General features: G+C 35.5%; 1 protein-coding gene across 6 annotated transcripts in view; it reads right to left on the minus strand.

Annotated features, from left to right (window-relative positions):
• ATP7A (ATPase copper transporting alpha) overlaps positions 1 to 23,208 on the minus strand; it is a 115,454-nt gene that overhangs the window by 19,884 nt on the left and 72,362 nt on the right. For all 6 annotated transcript variants that reach the window (XM_033110595.1, XM_033110577.1, XM_033110562.1 and 3 more), the window contains 8 exons: positions 20,221 to 20,384; positions 15,755 to 15,916; positions 13,116 to 13,192; positions 12,697 to 12,922; positions 11,044 to 11,277; positions 2,853 to 2,944; positions 1,344 to 1,471; positions 191 to 345 (listed from right to left, as the gene is read on the minus strand). In XM_033110595.1, the coding sequence (XP_032966486.1) occupies positions 191 to 345; positions 1,344 to 1,471; positions 2,853 to 2,944; positions 11,044 to 11,277; positions 12,697 to 12,922; positions 13,116 to 13,192; positions 15,755 to 15,916; positions 20,221 to 20,384 (1,238 nt within the window). The remainder of the gene's footprint in view (positions 1 to 190; positions 346 to 1,343; positions 1,472 to 2,852; positions 2,945 to 11,043; positions 11,278 to 12,696; positions 12,923 to 13,115; positions 13,193 to 15,754; positions 15,917 to 20,220; positions 20,385 to 23,208) is intronic.

Here is a 23,208-nt window from a genome sequence, read left to right on the forward strand (position 1 = left end):
ACGTATATCAAAGTCTCCTTTTTTGACGATGAAGAGAGTATTTTGATACTGAGCACAAACAGAACTATTTTAATAAACTCCATATTAATGCAAACAGAATTAATCAAAGGAAAATATAAAAACTAGATCAAGATTAATACTGAATAGGATTTAAAGAAGATACTTTGTTTCTCCTAGAGAGTTAAGTTACCTTTGATGTTTGTGCCTCCTCCACAAGTTTGACAATTTGAGAAAGGGTTGTGTCAGCTCCCACGTGGGTAGCACGGATAAGTAGTGACCCATTCTGGTTAATAGAACCAGCAATCACTGGGCTGCCCGATTTCTTAGCCACAGGCATTGCCTCCCCTGTGTAAGGAGTGAAGATAGATTTAGGAGCATAAATAAGTACTATCTTGAAACATACCGTTATTTGCTAATTGTCAAAAAAATATCTAGAAAGGAGATTCTTCATGAAATAGAATCTGGACAAATGCCAGGTGAAAGTTGTCTTCCCTCTTACCTTATGTCAGCTCTAGGCCAAATATAGACACACATATCTTAAACTGGAAAAGCCTAATATGCTAGCTCTTGTTGGCAGCTATTTTTGGAGCTCCACCCTAGTCTTAAATTATTGGTTCCCAGCCTATTCCCAAGGAGCATTTAGAAATGTGGGAGGGAGTTCTTGTTTATAATAACTACTGGTGGGGCACAGGGTGCTTCTACTCCAATTTAGCGGGCCAGGGTCAAGGATGCTACTAAATATACTATAATGTATAAGTCCCCCAGAACTAAGAATTGTCCCATCCAAACTGGCAATAACACCCCTACTTAGAAACAGTCTTAAATTATTTCCCCATGGTCCATAAGCTGAGCCTCTCCTGGCACTATTCTGAGGGCTGAGGTAGGAAAGGTGTTATTTTGGTTCTGCTCTAGATTGGCCTTAGTTATATAAGATCTCTAAAACTACTCCACCTACTCTCTTAGAGCAGACGCTGATGTGGAAAACCTGGAGTCTTACCCCCAACTCTGATGAGAACAGTCTTTAGGGTAGGAAGACAAAATAGGTATTTGGCAGGTAAATTTGCCAAAGTCTATTGGGCTCTACAGTACAATGAGATAATTTCCTATGGTTCTGCATTCTAGTAATTAACAATCCTCAGTGAAAACAGCCTTCACTAGCATAAAACCATAAAGTATATCTGCAGAAATTTATTTAATACAGTGTTAAACAGAACTCATATTCTCTTTGTTCATTATTTACTCATTCCATAGTTTCTACAAAACGCCCTTCACCTTTCATGTCTATTTTTCATTAACACTGAATTCACTTCACTTTTATGTCATGAACCTCTGAAAGCACAAACCTGTGATGAGGGACTCATCTACCATAGAATGTCCTTCAATAACACGACCATCCACTGGAAATTTGCCTCCTGGAACTACTTTAATGATGTCTCCACGTTGTACAAGTTCCACATCCACTTGTTCTTCACTGGACATGAGTTAAAATAAAAATCATTATGACAATATGCTTCTCACCCTGATTTTTTCCATGCAAGCTTTTATTTTTAGTTCATATCAAGCTTGTGGTTCCATAATTGCTACCAATGGAAGCTAGAACTAACATTTAAACTAGGAACTACTGTACAAAGTCAGTCCTGTCCACTGTTGGGGAACAGCTCAGTGCCTGGCACAAAGTAGGCACTCTAAATATTTGTGGAATAGTCACTGAATGAATAAATGAAAGCTTTAGAAAATAATGTAATGGGTTTTATTTAACTAAACAATTTATTTATTGTGTAAATTTGCCTAAATAATTTTATGAGTATACAAATGAGAAATACAAAAGAATGAAATCTAATCGAGTTTTAGCTTTAACTTCCAGTTTACAGGTAATATAGGAGTTATAGAACACATTAAATGATACCACAAGGAAGCAAAGACAGAAATTCAGACTGTGGGATATTCTATAGGACAACTGATGGATGTTTCTTTAACAAGTCAATTGCATGGAGAGGGAGGAGTGGGAGGAAGGAGAGGAAGAAAGAGAGGGACTAGCTGCTCTAGATTAAAAGAAACATGCAAAAAAAAAAAAAAGAAACATGCAATGTAATGGCTGTGTGCCATGTCAGAGGGATAGTGGATGGGGGGAGGGGAATTGTCACTGTGTGAGGGATATAAATGATAAATGTCTAACTATTACATTGTTTTGTGCACCTGAAATTAATTTTAAAAAGTCATAGGTATGTAAAGTACAGCATAGGGAATAGTCAGTAATATTGCAATAACGATGCACAGTACCAGAAGGGTACTAGACTTATTGGGGTGATAACTTCATAAAGTACATAAATGGATAATCACTAAATTGTACACCTCAAACTAATATAATACTGTATGTCAACTGTAATTGAAAAATAAATTTAAAAAAAGAGTAAAAAAAAAAACATGCAGTCAAATGTAATGACACATGGACCTTGCTTCAATTCCATTTCAAACAATGAAACTTAAACATTTTGGAGACAACAGGAGAAACGTGAATACAGACTATGTATGAGATGATATTAAGGAGTTATTGTTCACTCTGTTAGATGAAATAGTGCTACATTTATATGAGAATATGTCTTTTTTTTTAGAGATGTTACAGTAATATTCAGAAATAAAATGATATGATTGGAATTGACTTTAAAATACTACTGCAACAATAGAAAGACAGAATGTACAGATGAAGTAAAGTCCGGCAAAATGTGAATAATTGTTAAATCTGTGAGATGGATTATGTGGGTTCATTATACTCTTCTCTCTACTTCTGCATGTATTTGATATTTTCATAAGGAGATAAAAAAGAAAAGGGGAAAGAATGAAGATATAAATACCTCAACAGGATATTATCAGAGTCAAGAGTTACAATAGTTGCTTCTGTAGCTTGTAGTGAAATTAGCTTGGCTAGAGCCTCTGATGTTTTGCCCTATAAATTAAAGAAAAAAATTTTAACAATGCTAAGAGAAAAAAAATCTCAGGGTCTTACCTAAAATAAAGATATAATCTTTAACATTTACCCAAAAGACAGCTTTAGGAATATTAACTAGTTCAAATCAGAACAGGTTTCGCTTTGAAAATACGAAGTACACAAAATATGAAATGCATTATTAGGTATAATTTGTAAATAAATAATGTAAATTATTAAGAAAAATATTAGGAACCCAACAGGTACACAGGCAAAGGACAGGGATAGGCAATTCATTTATGAAGAAATATACCGTCTTTTGCTGTGTGAAATGTGCTCCCATGTATAATGCACACCCACGTTTTTGGCCCAAACTTCAGGGAAAAAAATCTTTCGTTTTAATTTTTTAATTCAAATTTTCATTTGTTTACATTTAGGTACTTGTTTTTTGTATTATAAGGGAATTTTAGCATTTATTTATGTATTTATTTATTTATTTTCATTTTTTTAAAGTTTATTGGGGTGACAATTGCTAGTAAAATTACATAGATTTCAGGTGTACAATTCTGTATTACATCATCTATAAATCCCATTGAGTGTTCACCACCCAGAGTCAGTTCTCCTTCCATCACCATATATTTGATCCCCCTTACTCCATCTCCCACCCCCCCACCCCCTTTACCCCCTGGTAACCACTAAACTATTGTCTGTGTCTATGAGTTTTTGTTTCTCATTTGTTTGTTTTGTTCTTTTGTTGTTTTTGGTTCATATACCACATATCAGTGAAATCATATGGTTCTCTGCTTTTCCTGTCTGACTTATTCCGCTTAGCATTATACTCTCAAGATCCATTCATGTTGTCACAAATGGTCCTATTTCATCTTTTCTTATCGCCGAATAGTATTCCATTGTGTATATATACCACAACTTCTATATCCATTCATCTATCAAAGGACATTTTGGTTGTTTCCATGTCTTCGCCACCGTAAATAAAGCTGAAATGAACAGTGGAGCACACGTGTCTTCATGTATAAACATTTTCGATTTTTTGGGTAGATACCCAGGAGAGGGATTGCTGGGTCATATGGTAATTCTATTCGTAATTTTTTGAGGAACCTCCACACTGCCTTACATAGCGGCTGCACCAGTCTGCATTCCCACCAACAGTGTATGAGGGTTCCTTTTTCTCCACAGCCACTCCAACAATTGTTACTGTTTGTCTTGATGGTAGCCATTCTGACTGGGGTGAGGTGATATCTCATTGTGGTTTTAATTTGCATTTCTCTGATGATTAGTGATGTTCAGCATTTTTTCATATGTCTATTTACCATTTGTATGTCCTCTTTGGAGAAATCTCTCTTCAGGTCCTCTGCCCATTTTTCAACTGCGTTGTTTTTTTGTTGTTGTTGAGTTGCATGAGTTCCTTGTATACTTTGGATATTAGCCCTTTATCAAACGCACTGTTTGCAAAAATCTTTACCCATTCAGTTGCTTGCCTCTTTATTTTGTTGATGGTTTCTTTTGCTGTGTAGAAGCTTTTAAGTTTCATATAGTCCCATTCGTTTATTTTAGCTTTTACTTCCATTGCCTTTGGAGTCAAATTCATAAAATGCTCTTTGAACCCAAGTTCCATAAGTTTAGTACCTATGTTTTCTTCTATGCAGTTTATTGTGTCAGGTCTTATGCTTAAGTCTTTGATCCATTTTGAATTAATTTTGGTACATGGTGACAGATAGCAGTCCACTTTCATTCTTTTGCACGTGGCTTTCCAATTCTCCCAGCACCATTTATTGAAGAGGCTGTCTTTCCTCCATTGTATGTTTTTAGGTTCCTTGTCAAAAATTAAATGTCCATATTTATGTGGTTTTATTTCTAGGTTCTCAATTCTATTCCATTGGTCTATGTGTCTGTTTTTCTGTCAATACCATGCTGTTTTGATTATTGTAGCCTTGTAGTACAAGCTAAAGTCAGGGAGTGTGATACCTCCAGTATTGTTCTTTTTTTCTTAAAATTGCTTTGGCTATTCGAAGTCTTCTGTGGTTCCAAACCAATCTGATGATTTTTTGTTCTATTTCTTTAAAAAATGCCAGTGGGATTTTGATGGGGATTGCATTAAACCTGTATATTGCTTTGGGTAATATGGCCATTTTAACTATGTTGATTCTTCCAATCCATGAGCATGGAATGTCTTTCCATTTCTTTGTGTCTTCTTTAATTTCTTTCAAAAATGTCTTATAGTTTTCAGCATATAGGTCTTTTACATCCTTGGTTAAGTTTATTCCTAGGTATTTTATTCTTTTTGCTGCAATTGCAAAAGGAATTGTGTTTTGCATTTCTTTTTCTGAGATTTCATTGTTAGTATATAGGAATGCAATGGACTTTTGTACATTGATTCTGTAGCCAGCAACTTTACTGTATTCGTTGATTGTTTCTAATAGCTTTTTGATGGAGTCTTTAGGGTTTGCTATATATAGCATCATGTCATTTGCAAAGAGTGATAATTTAAATTCTCCATTCCCAATTTGAATGCCTTTTATTTCTTTCTCTTGCCTGATTGCTCCGGCAAGGACTCCCAACAGTACGTTGAAAAGCAGAGGTGATAGGGGACAGCCCTGTCGTGTTCCTGAACGTAGAGCAAAGGGCTTCAATTTTTCACCATTAATTATAAATTAGCTGAGGGCTTGTCATATATGGCCTTTATTATGTTAAGGTATTTTCCTTCTATACCTATTTTATTAAGTGTTTTAATCATAAATGGATGTTGTATCTTGTCAAATGCTTTTTTTGCATCAATTGATATAATCATATGAGTTTTGTCCTTTATTTTGTTTATGTGATGTATCACATTGATGGATTTGCGGATGTTGAACCATCCTTGTGCCCCAGGGATGAAGCCCACTTGGTCGTGATGAATGATCTTTTTAATGCATTGTTGTATTCGATTTGCTAGAATTTTGTTTGATTTTTGCATCTATATTCATCAGAGATATTGCTCTGTAGTTTTCTTTTTTTTGTGTTGTCCTTACCAGGTTTTGGTATCAGGGTAATGTTGGCTTCATAAAAAGAGTTAGGGAGTACTGTCTCTTCTTCAATTTTTTGGAAGAGTGTGAGAACGACTGGTATTAGATCCTCTTTGAAGCTTTCGTAGAATTCACTAGTGAAGCCATCTGGTCCCGGACTTTTGCTTTTGGGAAGGTTTTGGACGACTGATTCAATTTCATTACTGGTGATCGGTCCTTTTACATTTTGCAGTTCTTCATGGTTCAGTCTTGGAAGGCTGTATGTTTCTAAGAACTTGTCCATTTCTTCTAGGTTATTGAATTTGGTGGCATATAGTCCTTCATAGTATTCTTGGATGATCCATTGTATTTCTGTGGCGTCTGTGACAACTTCCCCTTTTTCATTTCTGATTTTGTTAATTAGTGTCTTCCCTCTTTTTAATCTTAGTGAGTCTAGCCAAGGGTTTGTCAGTTTTGTTAATCTTTTCAAAGAACCAGCTCTTTGTCACATTAATTTTTTCTATTGTATTTTGTTCTCTATTTAATTTAGTTCTGCTCTGATTTTTGTTATTTCCTTTCTTCTGCTGACCTTGGGTTTCATTTGTTCTTCTTTTTAGTTTTTTAAAGTGTAACGTGAGGTTATTTATTTGAGATTTCTCTTGTTTCTTGAGATAGGCCTGTAATGATATAAATCTCCCTCTTAAAACTGCTTTCGCTGCATCCCAAAAATTTTGGTACGATGTACTTTCATTGTCATTTGTTTCTGTGTATCTTTTGATCGCTCCTCTAATTTCTTCTTTCACCTGGTCGTTCTTTAGAAGTATGTTGTTCATTCTCCATGTATTTGTGTTTTTTCCTGCTTTCTTTTTGCAGTTGATATCCAATTTCAAAGCCTTGTGATCAGAGAATATGCTTGGTATAATTTCAATCTTCTTAAATTTGCTGAGGCTGATTTTATGTCCCAATATATGGTCTATCCTTGAGAATATTCTATGTACACTAGAAAAGAATGTATCGTCTGACTTTTTAGGATGAAGTTCTCTATAAATGTCAGTTATGTCCATTTCATCTAATGTGTCATTTAGGGCTGCTATTTCGTTATTCATTTTCTGTTTGGATGATCTATCCATAGCTGTCAATGATGTATTTAAGTCCCCTAGTATAATTGTGTTTTGGTCAATTTCTCCCTTTAGTTCTGTTAGTAGTTGCTTGGTATATTTCGGTGCTCCCTGATTGGGGGCATAAATATTGATGACTGTTATGTCTTCTTGTTGTATAGTCCCTGTTACCATTATGAAATGTCCATCTTTGTCTCTTGTTATCTTTTTCACCCTGAAGTCTGTTTCATCTGATATCATTCTGGCTACACCTGATTTTCTCTGGGTACCATTTGCTTGGAGTGTCAATTTCCACCCTTTCACTTTGAGTCTATGCTTGTCCTTGTAGCTGAGATGTGTCTCTTGGAGACAGCATATGGTTGGGTTTAGTTTTTTGACCCAATCTGCTAGTCTGTGCCTTTTCATTGGTGAGTTCAGTTCATTTACATTTAGGGTGATTACTGATATGTGAGGATGTCCTGTCATTCCATCTTTAGTTTTCTGGTAAGGCTGTGTCTCCACTGTTTCGTTGCCTTTTTGTAGTTGTCTATTATTTCTGTGTGGTGGTATTCTATGATGTTTCCCTCTGTTTCTTCTTTTATTACAGTATATGTTTTAGTTCTGGATTTTTTTTGAATGGTTACCCTTAAGTTTATGTTAAAGAAAGTTTGATATTTAGGGTATTCCATTTTCTTTAGCACACTTACTTTCTTCATTCCCATAGTCCGGTTAAGGCCTTTAGTCTCCCCCTTTTTATGTTTCGGTTGCCACAAATTGTCCCTGTTGATGGTGGTCGAATAGCCTCCTTTAGTATTTCTTGTAGTGCAGGTCGTGTATTAGAAAATTCCCTCAGGTTCTGTAAGTCTGGAAAAGTCTTTATTCCTCCTTCATATCTAAAGGGTATCTTTGCTGGATATATTATTCTTGGCTCATAATTTCTCTCTTTGAATAGTTTGAATATTTGGTTCCACTCCCTCCTAGCTTGTAGAGTTTCTGCTGAAAAAGCTGATTTTAATCTAATGGGCTTTCCTTTGTAGCTTACCGTCTTTTTTTCCCTGGCTGCCTTGAGGATTCTTTCTTTGTCGTTGATTTTAGACAGCTTCAATACAAGGTGCCTTGGAGAAGGCCTGTTGGGATTGAGGAATTAGGTGTTCTATTTGCTTCTTGGATTCGTGGATCCAGCTCTGTCCACAAGTTTGGGAAGTTCTCATTGACAATTTGTTTGAATATATTCTCTGTTCCCTTCTCTTTTTCTTCTCCGTCTGGTATGCCCATTATTCTTATATTACTCCTTCTGATAGAGTCAGAAAGTTCATGTAGAGTTCTTTCATTTCTTTTCAGTCTCCAGTCTCTTTCTTCTTCCATCTGTGTAATTTCCAGGTTTCTATCTTTTATGTCACTGATTCTTTCCTCCATCTGGTCAACTCTACTACCTAAGCTGGTTATTTCATTCTTAATTTCTTCTATTGAGTTCTTAATCTCCAGAAATTCTATTTGGTTCTTTTTTAAAATTTCAGTCTCTTTCGTAATATGCTCATGTTGTTCTTTGATTGTGTTTCTGAGTTCATTAAACTGCCTTTCTGTGTTTTCTTGAATCTTGTTGAGTTTTTTAAGAACTGCTATCTTGAATTCTCTGTCATTTAAGTCACATATTCCCATATCTTTGGATATGGAAAAGTCTGGAGACAAAAGTCTGGAGACTTTTCACTTTCTTTCTGAGCTGTCTTGTTGCCTTGGTTATTCATGGCAATTACTGATTTATTATTTCTCTTCCTAGACATCTACAGGAGTGGCTTCTGCAACAGATTGATAGGAAGAGGTCTTTCTTTTGTTTTCCGGTACTTGTTGGCAGAATGTTTTATTTTCTCTCCGACTGCAGCCTTTTTTTTCTCTCTCACACAATAGTAGTATATTTTCTCTGCACTATTCCAGTTTCTAACCCAATGGGGGAATTCCCTGGGAAACAGGCTTCTCCTCTGTAGTTCGCCTGGGTCACAGGGCGCAGTGTCCGTGTGGGTATGTGGAGAGCTTTTGAAGTTCCAAAGCTCTTCCTGCACCAGATTCAGAGCTCCTATGTTTCAGCAGTTCTGTTTACTCCTGCAGGGATCCGCCCAGATAGGTGGGGCCAAGGGCAGGGTGAATTGTGAGAGGTGGTCCAGAGCAATGGCAGCAACCACCACCACAGCGGGTCCTGCTTCCACAGCTCCCTCCCCTCTGCCAGAACTAGTTGGGCTGCGAGTCTGTGTCTGTGGTCCAAAGTTTTCAGAACACCAAATATTCTGTTCTTTTGATCTGACACTGCTACTGTTCCGCTTCTAACACTGGGAAGATGGGGGTGGGGCGAGCTCTGGGAGGTTCGGGAGGGGGCGGCTAGTCTCAGTGCCTAAGGCTTCCGTTCTCTGCTCGGCAGTGAGGGCTTAAACCACTGTTTTCAGCCTTCTTCCCTCAGTGTTTTCTCTGAGGTCTCTGTTGTGAGCGTTGGGTTCAGCTGTGTTATATGCTGTCCCCTCAGCCCTGTGGGCCATAAACGGAGCCCTAGCAGTCCGAGTTCTTCCCTCTGCCACAGTTGCGGTAGTTCTGGAATGCAGCGAGCTCGGAGCACTGAGCTAGGTCTGCGTCCTGCACCCGCATGGCTCCATCTCCGCACTTCTCCCTTCCCTCCTCCCCCGCTGGTGTGATTCGCCCACCTTTAGGTGATTTCAGTAGTGCGCCTCTTTGTCTTGCCCGTCTGCTGTGCAGGTAGTCCTTTGTGGAGTTATAGTTCTTCCATTTATTGTAAATTCCAGGGGAGATTTACAGAGGCTCACCTCACACTGCCATTTTGATCAGCATTTATTTTTTAACATATTATCGGACAAGAAATTTTATGTAACAGTAACAAATTTATGATATGCATGCATCATAGAAAGCCAAGAACTCTTTGTCACTGCAAGCTCTTTGTTAAGTTCAACAAAATCAATTATCGTATTCCAGAGTATTATTTAGCATATTGGTATTCTTCTTGACTTTTACAGTTATACTTTTAACTCATAAGAATAAATGAAAGAATGACATTTATATAGATATGGACTTAGTACTACCCATGTAGAACGCACATTGTTATTTTTCCCTCACAAATTTGGGCAAAAAAGTGCACATTATATACGGCAAAATATGGTAATACCCGATATGTGGAGAAATGTTTACCCTAGCTATTAATGGAAGAAATGCAAACTAAAGCAAGTGTATGATACCATTTCATGCTACTGACTGAGCAAGAAGTTAGGTAGGACAATGCTGATGAAGTTGTAATAAAACTACTTCACTAACATACACTAGCTGGCAAAAATTGTTCCAAGTTGTAGCATGAGCCACAGAAAGATTTATGTCTTTTAAGCATATGCTTTGTAATTTATCATAAGATATTAATTCAATAGAAATAACTATTAGATATGAATATGTTTAATGCTGGGTTATCTAAAATTAAAAATTGGAAACAATTTAATTGAGAACAAAACCAGAATGGTTTAGTAAATTACAGCACATTGATTTGACAGAACATTATTCAGAAATACCAGGTAATTATGTACATCTAGACTAAAAACATGGAGTAAAAAACTTTAGAGTATACATATCACTTGTACTCTGTAAGTGATATGTATACTCTGTAAAATACAAAGGTATGCAGAACAGGATCAGAAAGTGATTTCCATTTATAGCATGAGAATATGAGTAAATATTTTTTCACCATTTTAAATCTTGTGGTCACATCAATTTTTCCGTTAATAATGTGATATAAATAAATAACTTCTCAAATGCCTCACTCTGAAATATGGACATATTGTACCATCTACAGTATTAATTCCATAAATTTGGTATATCTTCTAAAGGAATATTTAACACATTGCCAAACAAAAATAAATACTTCTTTCAGTAAATGATTAACTACATAAATCAATATATTGTTTCCAATAATTGGTCTAGAAAATATTACGGTCATTTATCCACCCAAGATTTTAACAAATGTCATCTTTTCTTACTTTACCTTTGCTATATGTTCCAGCCACCGGCCTAGAGCAATAAATACAAACAGCATGGGAGGCGTGTCAAAGAAAGTAACAGGGTTCACTTTGGCTCTCTCATACATTGCAACTAGAAGAATAACCAAAGAGTAGGCAAATGCAATGGTGGTGGCCAGCACAATCAGTACATCCATATTCGCAGTTTTATGCATCAGTGCTTTGTAGGCCTGAATGTAGAAGTACCAGCCTCCGAAGAACTGTAATATAGAAATAATAATCATTGCTTTTTAAAAAATGCTGAAACTTCCTCTGGCTTTTATCTAATCCATAAACACTAAGGAGAGATTTTAAGTTTAACCAATAGTTAGTATTTTAGCATATATGTGTGTGCAAAGATTCAAATTGCTGTATAAGCCCATGGCAGCTGTCCTCTATGATTAAATGAACAGTCCATAATATAAAATCAGATGGTTCTTAGATTTTTCTCTTTGCTGCTAGCAAAAACAAGAAACAGGAAAAAAAAACTATGTTATTTTGACAAGGATTTTTTATATAAAACTCATCTTGCTAAGTGAAATAAGTCAGACAGAGAAAGACAAATACCACATAATTTCACTTATTTATGGAATCTAAAAACCAAAATAAACAATCAAAGAAAACAGAAAAACTCATAGGTACAAACTGATGGTTGCTAGCTGGAAGGAGGGTTGAGGGGCTGGGTGAAAAAGGTGAAGGGATTAAGAAGTACAAAATGGCAGTTACAAAATAGTCATGGGGATGTAAAGTGCTGCATAGGGAATATAGTCAATAATGTAATAACTATGTATGCTGCCTGGTGGGTTCTAGATTTACCGGAGGGGGGAACACTTCATAAATTATAAAAATGTCCAACCACTATGCTGTACACCTGACCTGAAAGTAATATGATATTGAATGTCAAATGTAATTTAAAAAAATAATAAAAAGTTTAAAAACCCTCATCCCCCATTTCTAAAATTCAACCTAAGTGGTATATCACAAGCTATTGGATCTGTTGGCTGTTTTCGTTGGTAAACATAACTGGAAAGATTATTTTTCATTAGTATAGAGAAACATACTAGGATTAAAAAAATATTATTGCTTTTTACAAGGATCAGAAAAAGGAATAGATTTATTAGATGGAAATGATCCACAGTAAAAGTTTATCTCAAAAGAAGAGTTGACAATATACAGAAAGTAATGAATTTAGGTGCCAGGGAGAAATAGTAAAAAATATATATATAATGCAATAATTATAATTATTTTACTTTATATAATAAACAAATAAAAATATATTTGTAATATATTTAATATAATATAATTAATTTAAAATACTAAACGTTAAATATATATTAAATTTTATTGTTACAATAATTTTAAAAATAACATTACATACAAAGCAGATATGAATACCAAATTCATATCTAAATACAAATTGAACTCTTATTCTCTGCTTTGTCATTAAACAACATCCATAGGGGTTAAGCAGAATTTGTTATCTACTTTAACCACTCAGTTTAAGATTATTTTTATAAAACATCCAGCATAAAATGATTGGACTTCTGGCTAATAGCTGCTTTGCAACTGAAAATACGTTGCCAGCCACATTTTGGCTATTTTTAATTATTAAAAAATATACTTGTTAACATTTCACTTGCCTGTACAGGTAAACACAATAAAAGGGATAGCAAATTCATAATGGACAATCCTGGCAGGATCTGGCGCTCCAGGAACATAGAAGAATGAATGTTGATCATTTCTTCTTGACTCATGTTCTGATTATGGTGAAGAGTTGCAAGGTGGTGGTCCATGACCATCATATATATCATCAGCCCCATTACAGGAACACAGAAAAGCAAGCTCACAAGGAAGGACCGTTTCCATCTTATGTAGAAAAGAAAAATCATTTTAGTAAGTAACTAATGGTTAAAGAGTCTACGTACTACAGCAAAATACAAGTTGTGACCACTCCACTGTGTATAACGATGATATTGTAAAAACTGACAAGCTAAAAGGATGTTAAATTTATAATGCAGAGTCAAAACCTGTTTTTCACTGACACTCCAAAAGTACTTACTGTCTTATTTCTCGTTTATGGTCTAGGTGGCTTGCTGACCGATCCTTCTTGACCAAAGAAGCTTCAAAACCCAAGCTCTAAAGGAAATTCACAAGAGAACAATTATTTCACTGAATGTATAAATACTATGTAGAGACATTCTAAGCCATGGTACTGTCATTAAGAACAATTCAATTACTGAGTGCAAGTAACTCTGGGGAATATAAAGATGAAGATGTGCTTCTTAGATGCAAAAATCCTCAACCAAATATTAGCAAACCATACTCAATAATACAGTAGAAGGATTACACACTGTGATCAAGTGGGATTTATTCCTGGAAAGCAAGGATGGTTCTATACCCACAAATCAATCAACATGATTCAACACATCAACAATACCAAGCATAAAAATCATATGATCATATCAATTAATGCAGAAAAAAGCATTTGAGAAAATTCAACATCCATTTATGATAAAAACCCTCAGCAAATTGGGTATAGAGGAAACATACTTCAATATAATAAAGGCTATATACATATATGACAAACCCACAGCTACAATACTCAATAGTGAAAAGCGGAAAGCTTTTCTTCTAAGATCAGGAAAAAGACAAAGATGCCCACTCTCACCACTTTTATTCAACACAATACTGGAAGTCCTAGCCACAGCACTCAGACAAGAAAAAGAAATAAAAGGCACCCAAATTGGAAAGGAAGAAGTAAAACTGTCACTATTTGCAGATGATATGATACTATACAAGGTATAAAAATTAAGTTCACGAACTTGTTGCAACGATGTTGCTAACCTTTTTTTTGATATCAGAGGGATTCTTCATTATGAATTTGTACCAGCTGGACAAACAGTTCACTAAGTTTACTATTTGTAAGTGCTGAAAAGGCTGCTTGAAAAAGTTAGACGACCTGAACTTTTTGCCAACAATTCATGGCTCTTGCATCACGAAAATGCATCAGCTCACACGGCACTGTCTGTAAGGGAGTTTTTAGCTAGTACACAAACAACTGTATTGGAGCAACCTCCCCACCCATCTGATCTGGCCTCCAATGACTTCTTTCTTTACCCAAAGACAAAGGAAATATTGAAAGGAGAACATTTTGATGACATTCAGAACATCAAGGGTAATACGATGACAGCTCTGATGGTCATTCCAGAAAAAGAGTTCCAAAATTGCTTTGAAGGGTGGACGAGGCGCTGGTGTCGGTGCATAGCTTCCCAAGGGGAGTACTTCGAAGGTGACCACAGTGATATTCAGCAAGCAATGAGGTATGCAGCACTTTTTCTAGGATGAGGTTGTGAACTTAATTGTCCGACCTCATATGTAGAAATCCCTAAAGACTCCACCAAGAACTATTAGAACTAATAAAGGAATTCAGTAAAGTTGCCGGATACAAAATTAGGATACAGAAATCTGTTGTGTTTGTACACACTAATGAACCCTCAGAAGGAGAAATTAAGAAAAAATAACACAAACAAAAATGTTCCTCAATGAAATAAAGTATTAAAATAAAACCACACCCTAAGTAAGACTCATAGAATCAAAGAAAGTAACACACTATATTTTCAATTGCTAAGGAAAATGCTGTCATCTAACATCTGTTGGCAGTGTAGGACAATGAAAAAAGTAGCCCTGAGCTTTGGAGTCTCAAAGATTAGGCTCAAATTCCAGCTATACTTACTAGCTACCATGTTTCCCCGAAAATAAGACCTAACCAGAAAACAAGCTGTAGCATGATTTTTCAGGATGCTTGTAATATAAAATAAGCCCTAATGCGTCTTTTGGAGCAAAAATTAATACAAGACCTGTTCTTATTCTCGGGGAAATATGGTAGGGCTTATTTTAATATTATGACCATCCTGAAAAATCATGCTAGGGCTTATTTTCCGGTTAGGTCTTATTTTGGGGGAAATGCGGTATTTGACTTCGAGCAATTAACTTCTCTTAACCTGAGTTTCCTCACCTCCAAACTGAAGATAACAGCAATGTTGTAAGAATTAAATTAAGAGTTGAAGCTTTGCAATCTTGGTAACTGATACACAGAAGGTACTCCATACTGCTAGCTTCACAAGGATGTTAATGGTATTATTATCCATATTAATAGGATGTTATCTGAACTATTAATATGCTTTATATCATTAAAACACAAATGCTATAGCACATTGAAACTTTTAAGGCACTTCCGCATGTACTACCACTTCAGATTTACTAAAGAATACAGGATGAATTTATCACAAAGAAAGGAGTTTAGTCTTTAAATTTCTTACTTTAACGTAAAAATACATCATTTGCTTTGACCAAACAAACAATAAAGCATCTAACAGGATGCTTCACTTTCTTAGGGATTAACATGAATCTTACTCATAACAAATTGTATTTTACTCCCATTTTCTAAATACTGTGGTTCTACTTTAAGTTTGATCCTGATTAATAATGTAATACTTGTATGTCTTTGCCTAACTCTTCCTGACAAATACCCCCTAAAAGGGCAGACACATTACATTAAATTTTGAGACAGATGTTGTCTAGAGTAACCAAAGGGGTCTGATTTTTTTCATTGTCTCTGTCTGATATAAACCAGAAGCAATTCAAAGGAGTGCTGACTGAATAGGCAAGAACACCGAAATGCAAAGTGTTGGCACTTACTTCAATTATATGGATAATATCTCTGGGGCCAATAATTTCTGGATCATATTTAATATGTGCTTTGTTGGTTGCCAGAGCCACAGAGCAGTAGAAGATCCCTCTGTGTTTCGTGAGGGTAGACTCTATTTTATGTACACAGGAAGCACACGTCATTCCTCTCACCTGTTAAAGACAAAGGCTTTGTTATTCAGAAATATACCTTTTCCTCCATTAAACATGAGTCATTACTTTAAATTAAAACAACTCTTGTAACACGGGATTAACACACAAGATCTTATTTGCACTATTAATATGCTTTGGATATGACCACTAGAATGCTTTTTTTATATCACATTGAACAAAGATGGGTCAGCTGCAACAGGTTAAACAAAAGAGGATCTCATTAAAAGTCTCCCTCTTCCTGTCACTACTCATTGAGAGAGGACTTGACAAATCATTATTTCTTGTATTCAATGCCTTGCTTCCCTCTAGGCTTTTTTTTTTATCCTGCTAAAGTATATAGCCTTTAGTATTACTTTTAGTGAAAGTTAATGGGTGATAAACGTGTTCTATCTTTGTTTAAAAATGTATTTTGCCCTATGTGTTGAGTGAGGTTATAGTTTGTTTGGGTATTCAAATCCAAAGTGGAGAGGCAGGACTTCTGGAATGACTGTATGAGAAGCTCAGCAAATCCTTTCCCAAAAAAGCAATGATAAAACTGGGCAAACATGTCAATTATCAACCACTGTAAGACTCTGGGAAGTGACCAAAGAGTATACAAAAAATGACGAAACATTTATTCAAGAATCTCTACTGTAGAAATGTCAGTAATGGTAGAGTAAGGACCTCTGAAAATTCTCTCCTCCATAAAAGCAACGAGAAAAACAGGCAAAAAATTTTCAGAACCAACTTTTTCAGAAATTTGGAACTTAAAAGCTTGCCGCAATCCAGGAAGCATTTATTCAAGAAAATCAGATGAATCCCAATACAAGCAGTAAGCTATGTGACATTATAATTTGCCTATTTCCATCCCCTCCCCTCCAGCTAGGTGGCAGCCATGAAGACCAACAGCCCACAATCATGGAAACAGCTTCAGGGAAGCCACCAGAAGGAGCAGAAAAAAGTTGCAGCTCCTTCAAAGCCTCACTCTCAGAGAACTGTTATTATTTGACCTGTCTGATCGTTATCTGAAATATTCCACTTGTAAAGATGTCCGTGTTTGCCCTGACTGGAGCTCAGTGGGTGCAAAAAGCTTTTTCTTCCTGGGAGAATTTGTCAATTAGAGGCAATTATTTAACCTATGGCTCTCTGAGCCAATAGATAACAGTTGGGATAAACAATAGGCTAATCAAAAAGCCTAAAAGAAAAAGCTGGTAAGCGAGCTGTCCATAAAAGCTCCAACATATTCCTAGGAATCTAGAAGTCCATGCATATTTATAGCGTTGCGTCCATGTTCAGGGCTGTGTGCATGCTCAGAAGAGACCAGAAAAGCCCCTAACCTCTCACCTCAGGCTGACTTTTAGGCTCTGTAGATGCAGGAAGTGAAGGCTAAGGCAAAATTGTCAACTGCTGAGTATTGAAGGCATACTCCAACATACATAGAGTTCCTCAGCAAAGACTGGGAGACTTACTGGTTTCAGGTATGTAAGAAAATATGTCCAACCGTTAGCTGACCACTGAGCTAATGAAGCAGAGACTTCAGTGACCAAACACAACAAAGAATACAGACTTTATGGTATTCAGAAAAATCACTAAACAAACAATAACAATGAAAAACGGCAACAACAGGAAACCCTGAGGAGAGGGGAAGTATCTTATTTCCAGAGTTGCCACATTATATTTTCAACAAAAAACTTGTGAGACCATGCAATGAAACAAGTATGGTCCATACACAGGAAAAAAGCAATCAATAGAAACTGTCCCTGAGGAAGTCCAGACACTGGACTTACTAGACAAAGATGTTATGTCAACTATTTTAAATATATTCAATGAACTAAAAGAAACCATGTCTAAAAAATTAAAAGAAAGCACAAGAACAATGTCTCACCAAATAAAGGATATCAATAAAGAGATAGACATCATTAAAAAGGCCCAGTGGAAAGTCTGGAGTTGAAAAGTAGAAAAACTGAAATGAAAGCAGTACCTAGAGGGAAATTTATAGTTATAAATGCCAATATTAAAAAATAATAAAGATCTCAAATAAATAATCTAACCTTCCACATTAAGACACTAGAAAAAGAACAAACTAAACCTAAAGCAAGTAGAATGAAGGAAATAATAAAGATTAGTGTGAAAAGCAATAAACGGGAGAACATAGAAAATCAACAAAACCAAAAGTTGGTTCTTTGAAATGATCAACAAAATTGATAAACTTTTTCTAGATGTCTGAACACTGCGCTGTTCACCTGAAGCTGAATAATACTGAATGTCAACTATAATTAAATATATGTCTCTGTGTGTGTGTGTGTGTGTGTGTGTGTGTGTGTGTGTGTGTGTGTGTGTAGTCACAGGATGTGGAGTACAGCATAGGGAACAGTAAATGGAATTGTAATAGCTATATACGATATTAGAGGAATAGTAGATTGGAGGAGGGGGTTATTACTTTGTGAGGGGTGTAATGTTTAACTATTACATTGTTTTGTACACCTGAAACTAATAAAAACAATAAATAATAAAAATAATTTACATATAGAGAAAAAAAATCAACAAACTTTTGTCTAGACTGACCAAGGAAAAAAAGTAGGAAGACTCAAATGATTAACATCAAGAATGAGGCGTGACTGCTAGTTAATAGGTATGGGGCTTATTTTGGGGGTGATGAAAATGTTTTGAAATTAAATAGTGGTGATAGTTGCAAAACTCTATACTAAAAACCATTGAATTGTACACTTTAAAAGAGGTAGTTTTATGATGTGTGAATTATATTTAAATAAAGCTATTAATTTTTAAAAGTCTTTAAAAAATAAAAATCTACCCATTCTTTGTAATAGCTGCTTAGTATCCCACAGTATGGATGCATCATAATTTACAAGTCCTTAATGACTGACATTTAGTTTTTCTTCCTATCTTTTGCTATTATAAACAATAATATAATGAACATCTTTGAACATGCAATTTCATACATATGCAAATATGTCTGTTGGATAAGCTCCTACTTCTGAGGCAAAGGCTATGCACAATTTTACTTTTGATAGATATTCCCAAATTCCCCTGTTGAGATCTTGTATCAATTGACACTGCAAGAGCAATATTTAAGAGATCACAAACACAGTTTTAACAAAATTCTTTTTTATCTTTACCCATCTGGTAGGTGAAAAATGGCATTTTAGTGGAATTTAAATTTGCTTTACTCTTATTACAAAATGAGGCTGAACATCTTTTCATATGTTTAAAGTGGTACTGTTTTGGCTTTCCTGCGAACTGTCGGTTCATATACTTTACCATCTTTCTTTTGGGTAGCTGGCTCTTTTCTTATTGATTTATAACAGTTCTTCATATATTAAAAAAATTAACTTTCATCTATGATATAAATTACAATTATTTTACTTGCCTTTTGACTTTATGGTGCTTTTCTCCCAAGAAGAAATTTTATATACATGAATTTATCAATCTTTTCCTTTTCTGGGTTTTATATGATATTTAGAAAGGCCATTCCTACTCTAATATTATTTTTTAAATAATGGATTAGATGCTATCATTGGGGAAAGCTGGGTAGAGGCTACATGGAAATTCTCTGTACTGTTTTTGCAACTTATTTGTGAGTCTAAAATTATTTCCACAATGGACTGACTCATGTACGATAAAACAAATACAGTAAAATGTTAATTGTAGCATCTAGGTGGTGTCTATAAGGGTGTCCACTGTATAATTCTTTTGACTTTTCTGATGTCTGAAATTTTTATAGTAAAATATTTTTTTTTAATTCTAAATATTTCTTCTAGTAAATTCACGGTTTCATTTTTCCCATTTAAATTTTTCAGCTGGAATTTATTTTGTTACAGGATTAAATTTTTCATTTTAATTATTTACATTATACAAATAAAATTTGATTTGCTGGGTTGGAGAAAATGATCATTTTAAACCAATATGCTGCATCACTTGGCCTTTGGGCTAAGATCAAGTATAAACCAATATGCTTTACATCTGTTTTTATGACTTCATTTATAAAACTTAAGTCTTTAATGCATCTGGAATTTATTCTTTTACATGCTACTAGGTAGGAATCGTATTAAATTTTTAAAAGTTGACTTATCATTTATTCATTGAAACCTAATTCTTCTTTTTTGATTCTTAATAGAGATATGACGATTATCTTTTACATTCCATGCTTGAAGGCCACCATTAAGTCATATCTCATCCTTCCATTTCCCATAATTTTCCCTTTATGCCTTATATTCTCAACCTTTAATTATATTTGGAATTCTTTTCTGAATCCTCATTAAGTTTTTCCTGGAAATTTTATTAATTACACAAAAATTCTTACTTACAACAAGTTCCAAAACACCATCCCCTTCATCAGCATTTTCTATCATAGTGGTTCCAAATCCAAGCTCTCGGATGAATTCGGCTATCATTGGGGGTTGTATAACAGCAGGATTATATCTTACTTCTGCCTTGCCAGCCATCAGAGCCACAAGTACAGAATATATTCCTAGGATAATTAATAAGAAAAACAATTGAGATAATACTCATTATAAAAAGAGTGATGTTATAATAGTTTTGCTATTTTTTCATTTAACTGGGAAAGGATTACAGTGAATCTAGAGAAATTTATTACTTAATTTTTCTATAGTCTTGAACACAAACCAAACAAAACTATTTGAAAATGGGGCCTTATGTTCTGAAACTTTTTATTATGGAAATTTTCAATTATATATATACAAAAGAGAGAAGAACATAATAAACTTGATATACTGATCACTCAGCTTAAACAATTATCAATAATACCAGGCTAATCTTGTTTCATTGATATTCCTACCCACTTGCTCCCTGCCCTCTACCGTGATTATTACTTTTTTTTTTTTTTTTTTATTGGGGAATATTGGGGAACACTGTGTTTCTCCAGGGCCCACTAGCTCCAAGTCGTTGTCCTTCAATCTAGTTGTGGAGGGCACAGCTCAGCTCCAAGTCTAGTCACTGTTTTCAATCTTTAGTTGCAGGGGGCGCAGCCCAGCATCCCATGCGGGAATTGAACCAGCAACCTTATTGTTGAGAGCTCACACACACTCGAACCAACTGAGCCATCTGGCCGCCCCTTCAGAAGCTCAGCAGCAGCTCATTGTCTTCAATCTAGTTGTGGAGGGCACAGCTCACTGGCCATGTTGAACCGACAACCCTGTTGTTCGCGCTCTAACCAACTGAGCCATCTGACCGCCCTACCCTGATTATTTTGAAGCAAATCCCAGACACCACATCATTTCATTACATAAATATTAAAATATGTATGTCTAAAAGATAATGACTTGTCTTTTAAAAAAAACATAATATCGTGTTTCCGCAAAAATAAGACCTAGCTGGACCATCAGCTCTAATGGGTCTTTTGGAGCAAAAATTAATATAAGACCCGGTTTTATATTATATGATAGAAGTCCCGGTCTGGGTCTTATATTAATTTTTGCTCCAAAAGACGCATTAGAGCTGATGATCCGGCTAGGTCTCATTTTTGGGGATACATGGTACCTAATATAATTCTTCAATATCGTCAAATATCCAGGCAATATTCACATTCCGCAATTGTCTTATAACTGTTTATTACTTTAACAGTTTGTTTGAATTGGGATCCAAATAAGGCCCATGAATTGCAATCAGTTGAGGCTATATCATGTAAATATAAAGCATTTTTAAAAACTAATAAGATGCAAGTGCTAGAGAAAGGAACTCATGCACTTAGGAAATCACTGCAGTTGTAGCAAAGAATCCAAGAATGTAACCAACATATACATTATAATATTACCAAATAACAGTAATTTCTTAAAACTCTCCAGTTTTACTGTCAGGTACACACTAATCTAAAATGCTCTTATTCCTAGAATAAAAAATTGCCAAACAACTTGTTAACAGAACAAAGGAGCTCATTTTATGGCAGTCACACTGTTCTCTGGTGTAAGCTTTTTGTTAACAACCATCCCACTTCTCTAGCTAGCTATTGCTGTTATCTCCAGGAAGAAAATGAATTCCACACAGCAGAAGTAGCATCTCGTTCTAGGAATCTGTGGCATTTGGTAGCTACCTGATAGGGAATAGGGGTCAATAATCCATAGGTCAGCTCTGGGGTTTGATTATAAGAAAAAAATAATCAAATATTAATTTACTAATAGTTTTTAATAAGAAAACAAAGAATCTAATGTAATCTAAGTTTTCTACATAAAAAGCTTCTTCGGGCTTTGTGGGTACCAAATAATTCAGAGGATTGGTTCAGAGGAAAGTATCAGTAATAAGAGAAACTTTATAAAGTAGGGAAAAAAATCATTTTGCTTCAGTTAAACATAGTCTACAACCAAACAAAAATAGAAGGAAAACACTGATTTTTTAAGTTTCAAAAACAGGTTCAACACGAGGTGTGATCAACAAACACGCTGAATGTTTAAATTAAAAATTATTACAGTAAAAGACACATTGCCATGAATTCCCCTCAAAATACCGCCCCTTGCTTTGAACACACTTATCCCATCGTTCTTGCCACTTTCTGAAGCAGTTCTAGAAGTCCTCTTTTGTGAGTGTCTTTAGTTGCGCTGTCGTGGCTGCCTCAATGTCCTGAATCGATTCAAAACGTTTACCTTTCATGGTCATTTTGACTTTGGGGAATAGCCGGAAGTCGCACAGTATCAGTTCCAGTGAATAAAGTGGATGAGGAAACACCGTAATGATTTTGTTTGACAGAAATTGCCATACCAGAAATGATGTGACATGGAGCCTTTCCATTGTGATAAAAAAAAAACATGGTGAATGCTGCTACCAAGTGCCATCCAACAGAAAGGCAGGACACATCTTCGATACAGGATGTGGTGTATCAAACCTTAGTAACAGTGTGTGACAAGTTTCAACTTCTTTGGTGCAGTCAGTCGGGTGTGAGCTACGGTTAAAAGAAGGTGTGTTTTAAAGTGTGCCATAAATCATCCTCCCTCCATTGTCAAAACACTCCGTGTCACACATCGCTTCTGGTATGGCAATTTCTGTCAAATAAAAACATTACGGTGTGTCCTCATCCACTTTATTCACAGGATCTGGCACCATGCAACTTCTGGCTATTCCCCAAAGTAAAAATGATTCAGGACATCGAGGCAGCCCCAAGTGTCTTTAGTGCAACTAAAGACATTCACAAAAGAGGACTTCCAGAATTGCTTCAGAAAGTGGCAAGAATGATGGGATAAGTGTGTTCGAAGTGAGAGGGAGTATTTTAGGGGGATTAATGGCAATGTGCCTTTTACTGTAATATTTTTATTTATTTATACATCTCCGTATCTTTTGATCACAAC

This window comes from Rhinolophus ferrumequinum, chromosome X, assembly GCF_004115265.2.
Source record: "Rhinolophus ferrumequinum isolate MPI-CBG mRhiFer1 chromosome X, mRhiFer1_v1.p, whole genome shotgun sequence".
Taxonomy (NCBI): domain Eukaryota; kingdom Metazoa; phylum Chordata; class Mammalia; order Chiroptera; family Rhinolophidae; genus Rhinolophus; species Rhinolophus ferrumequinum.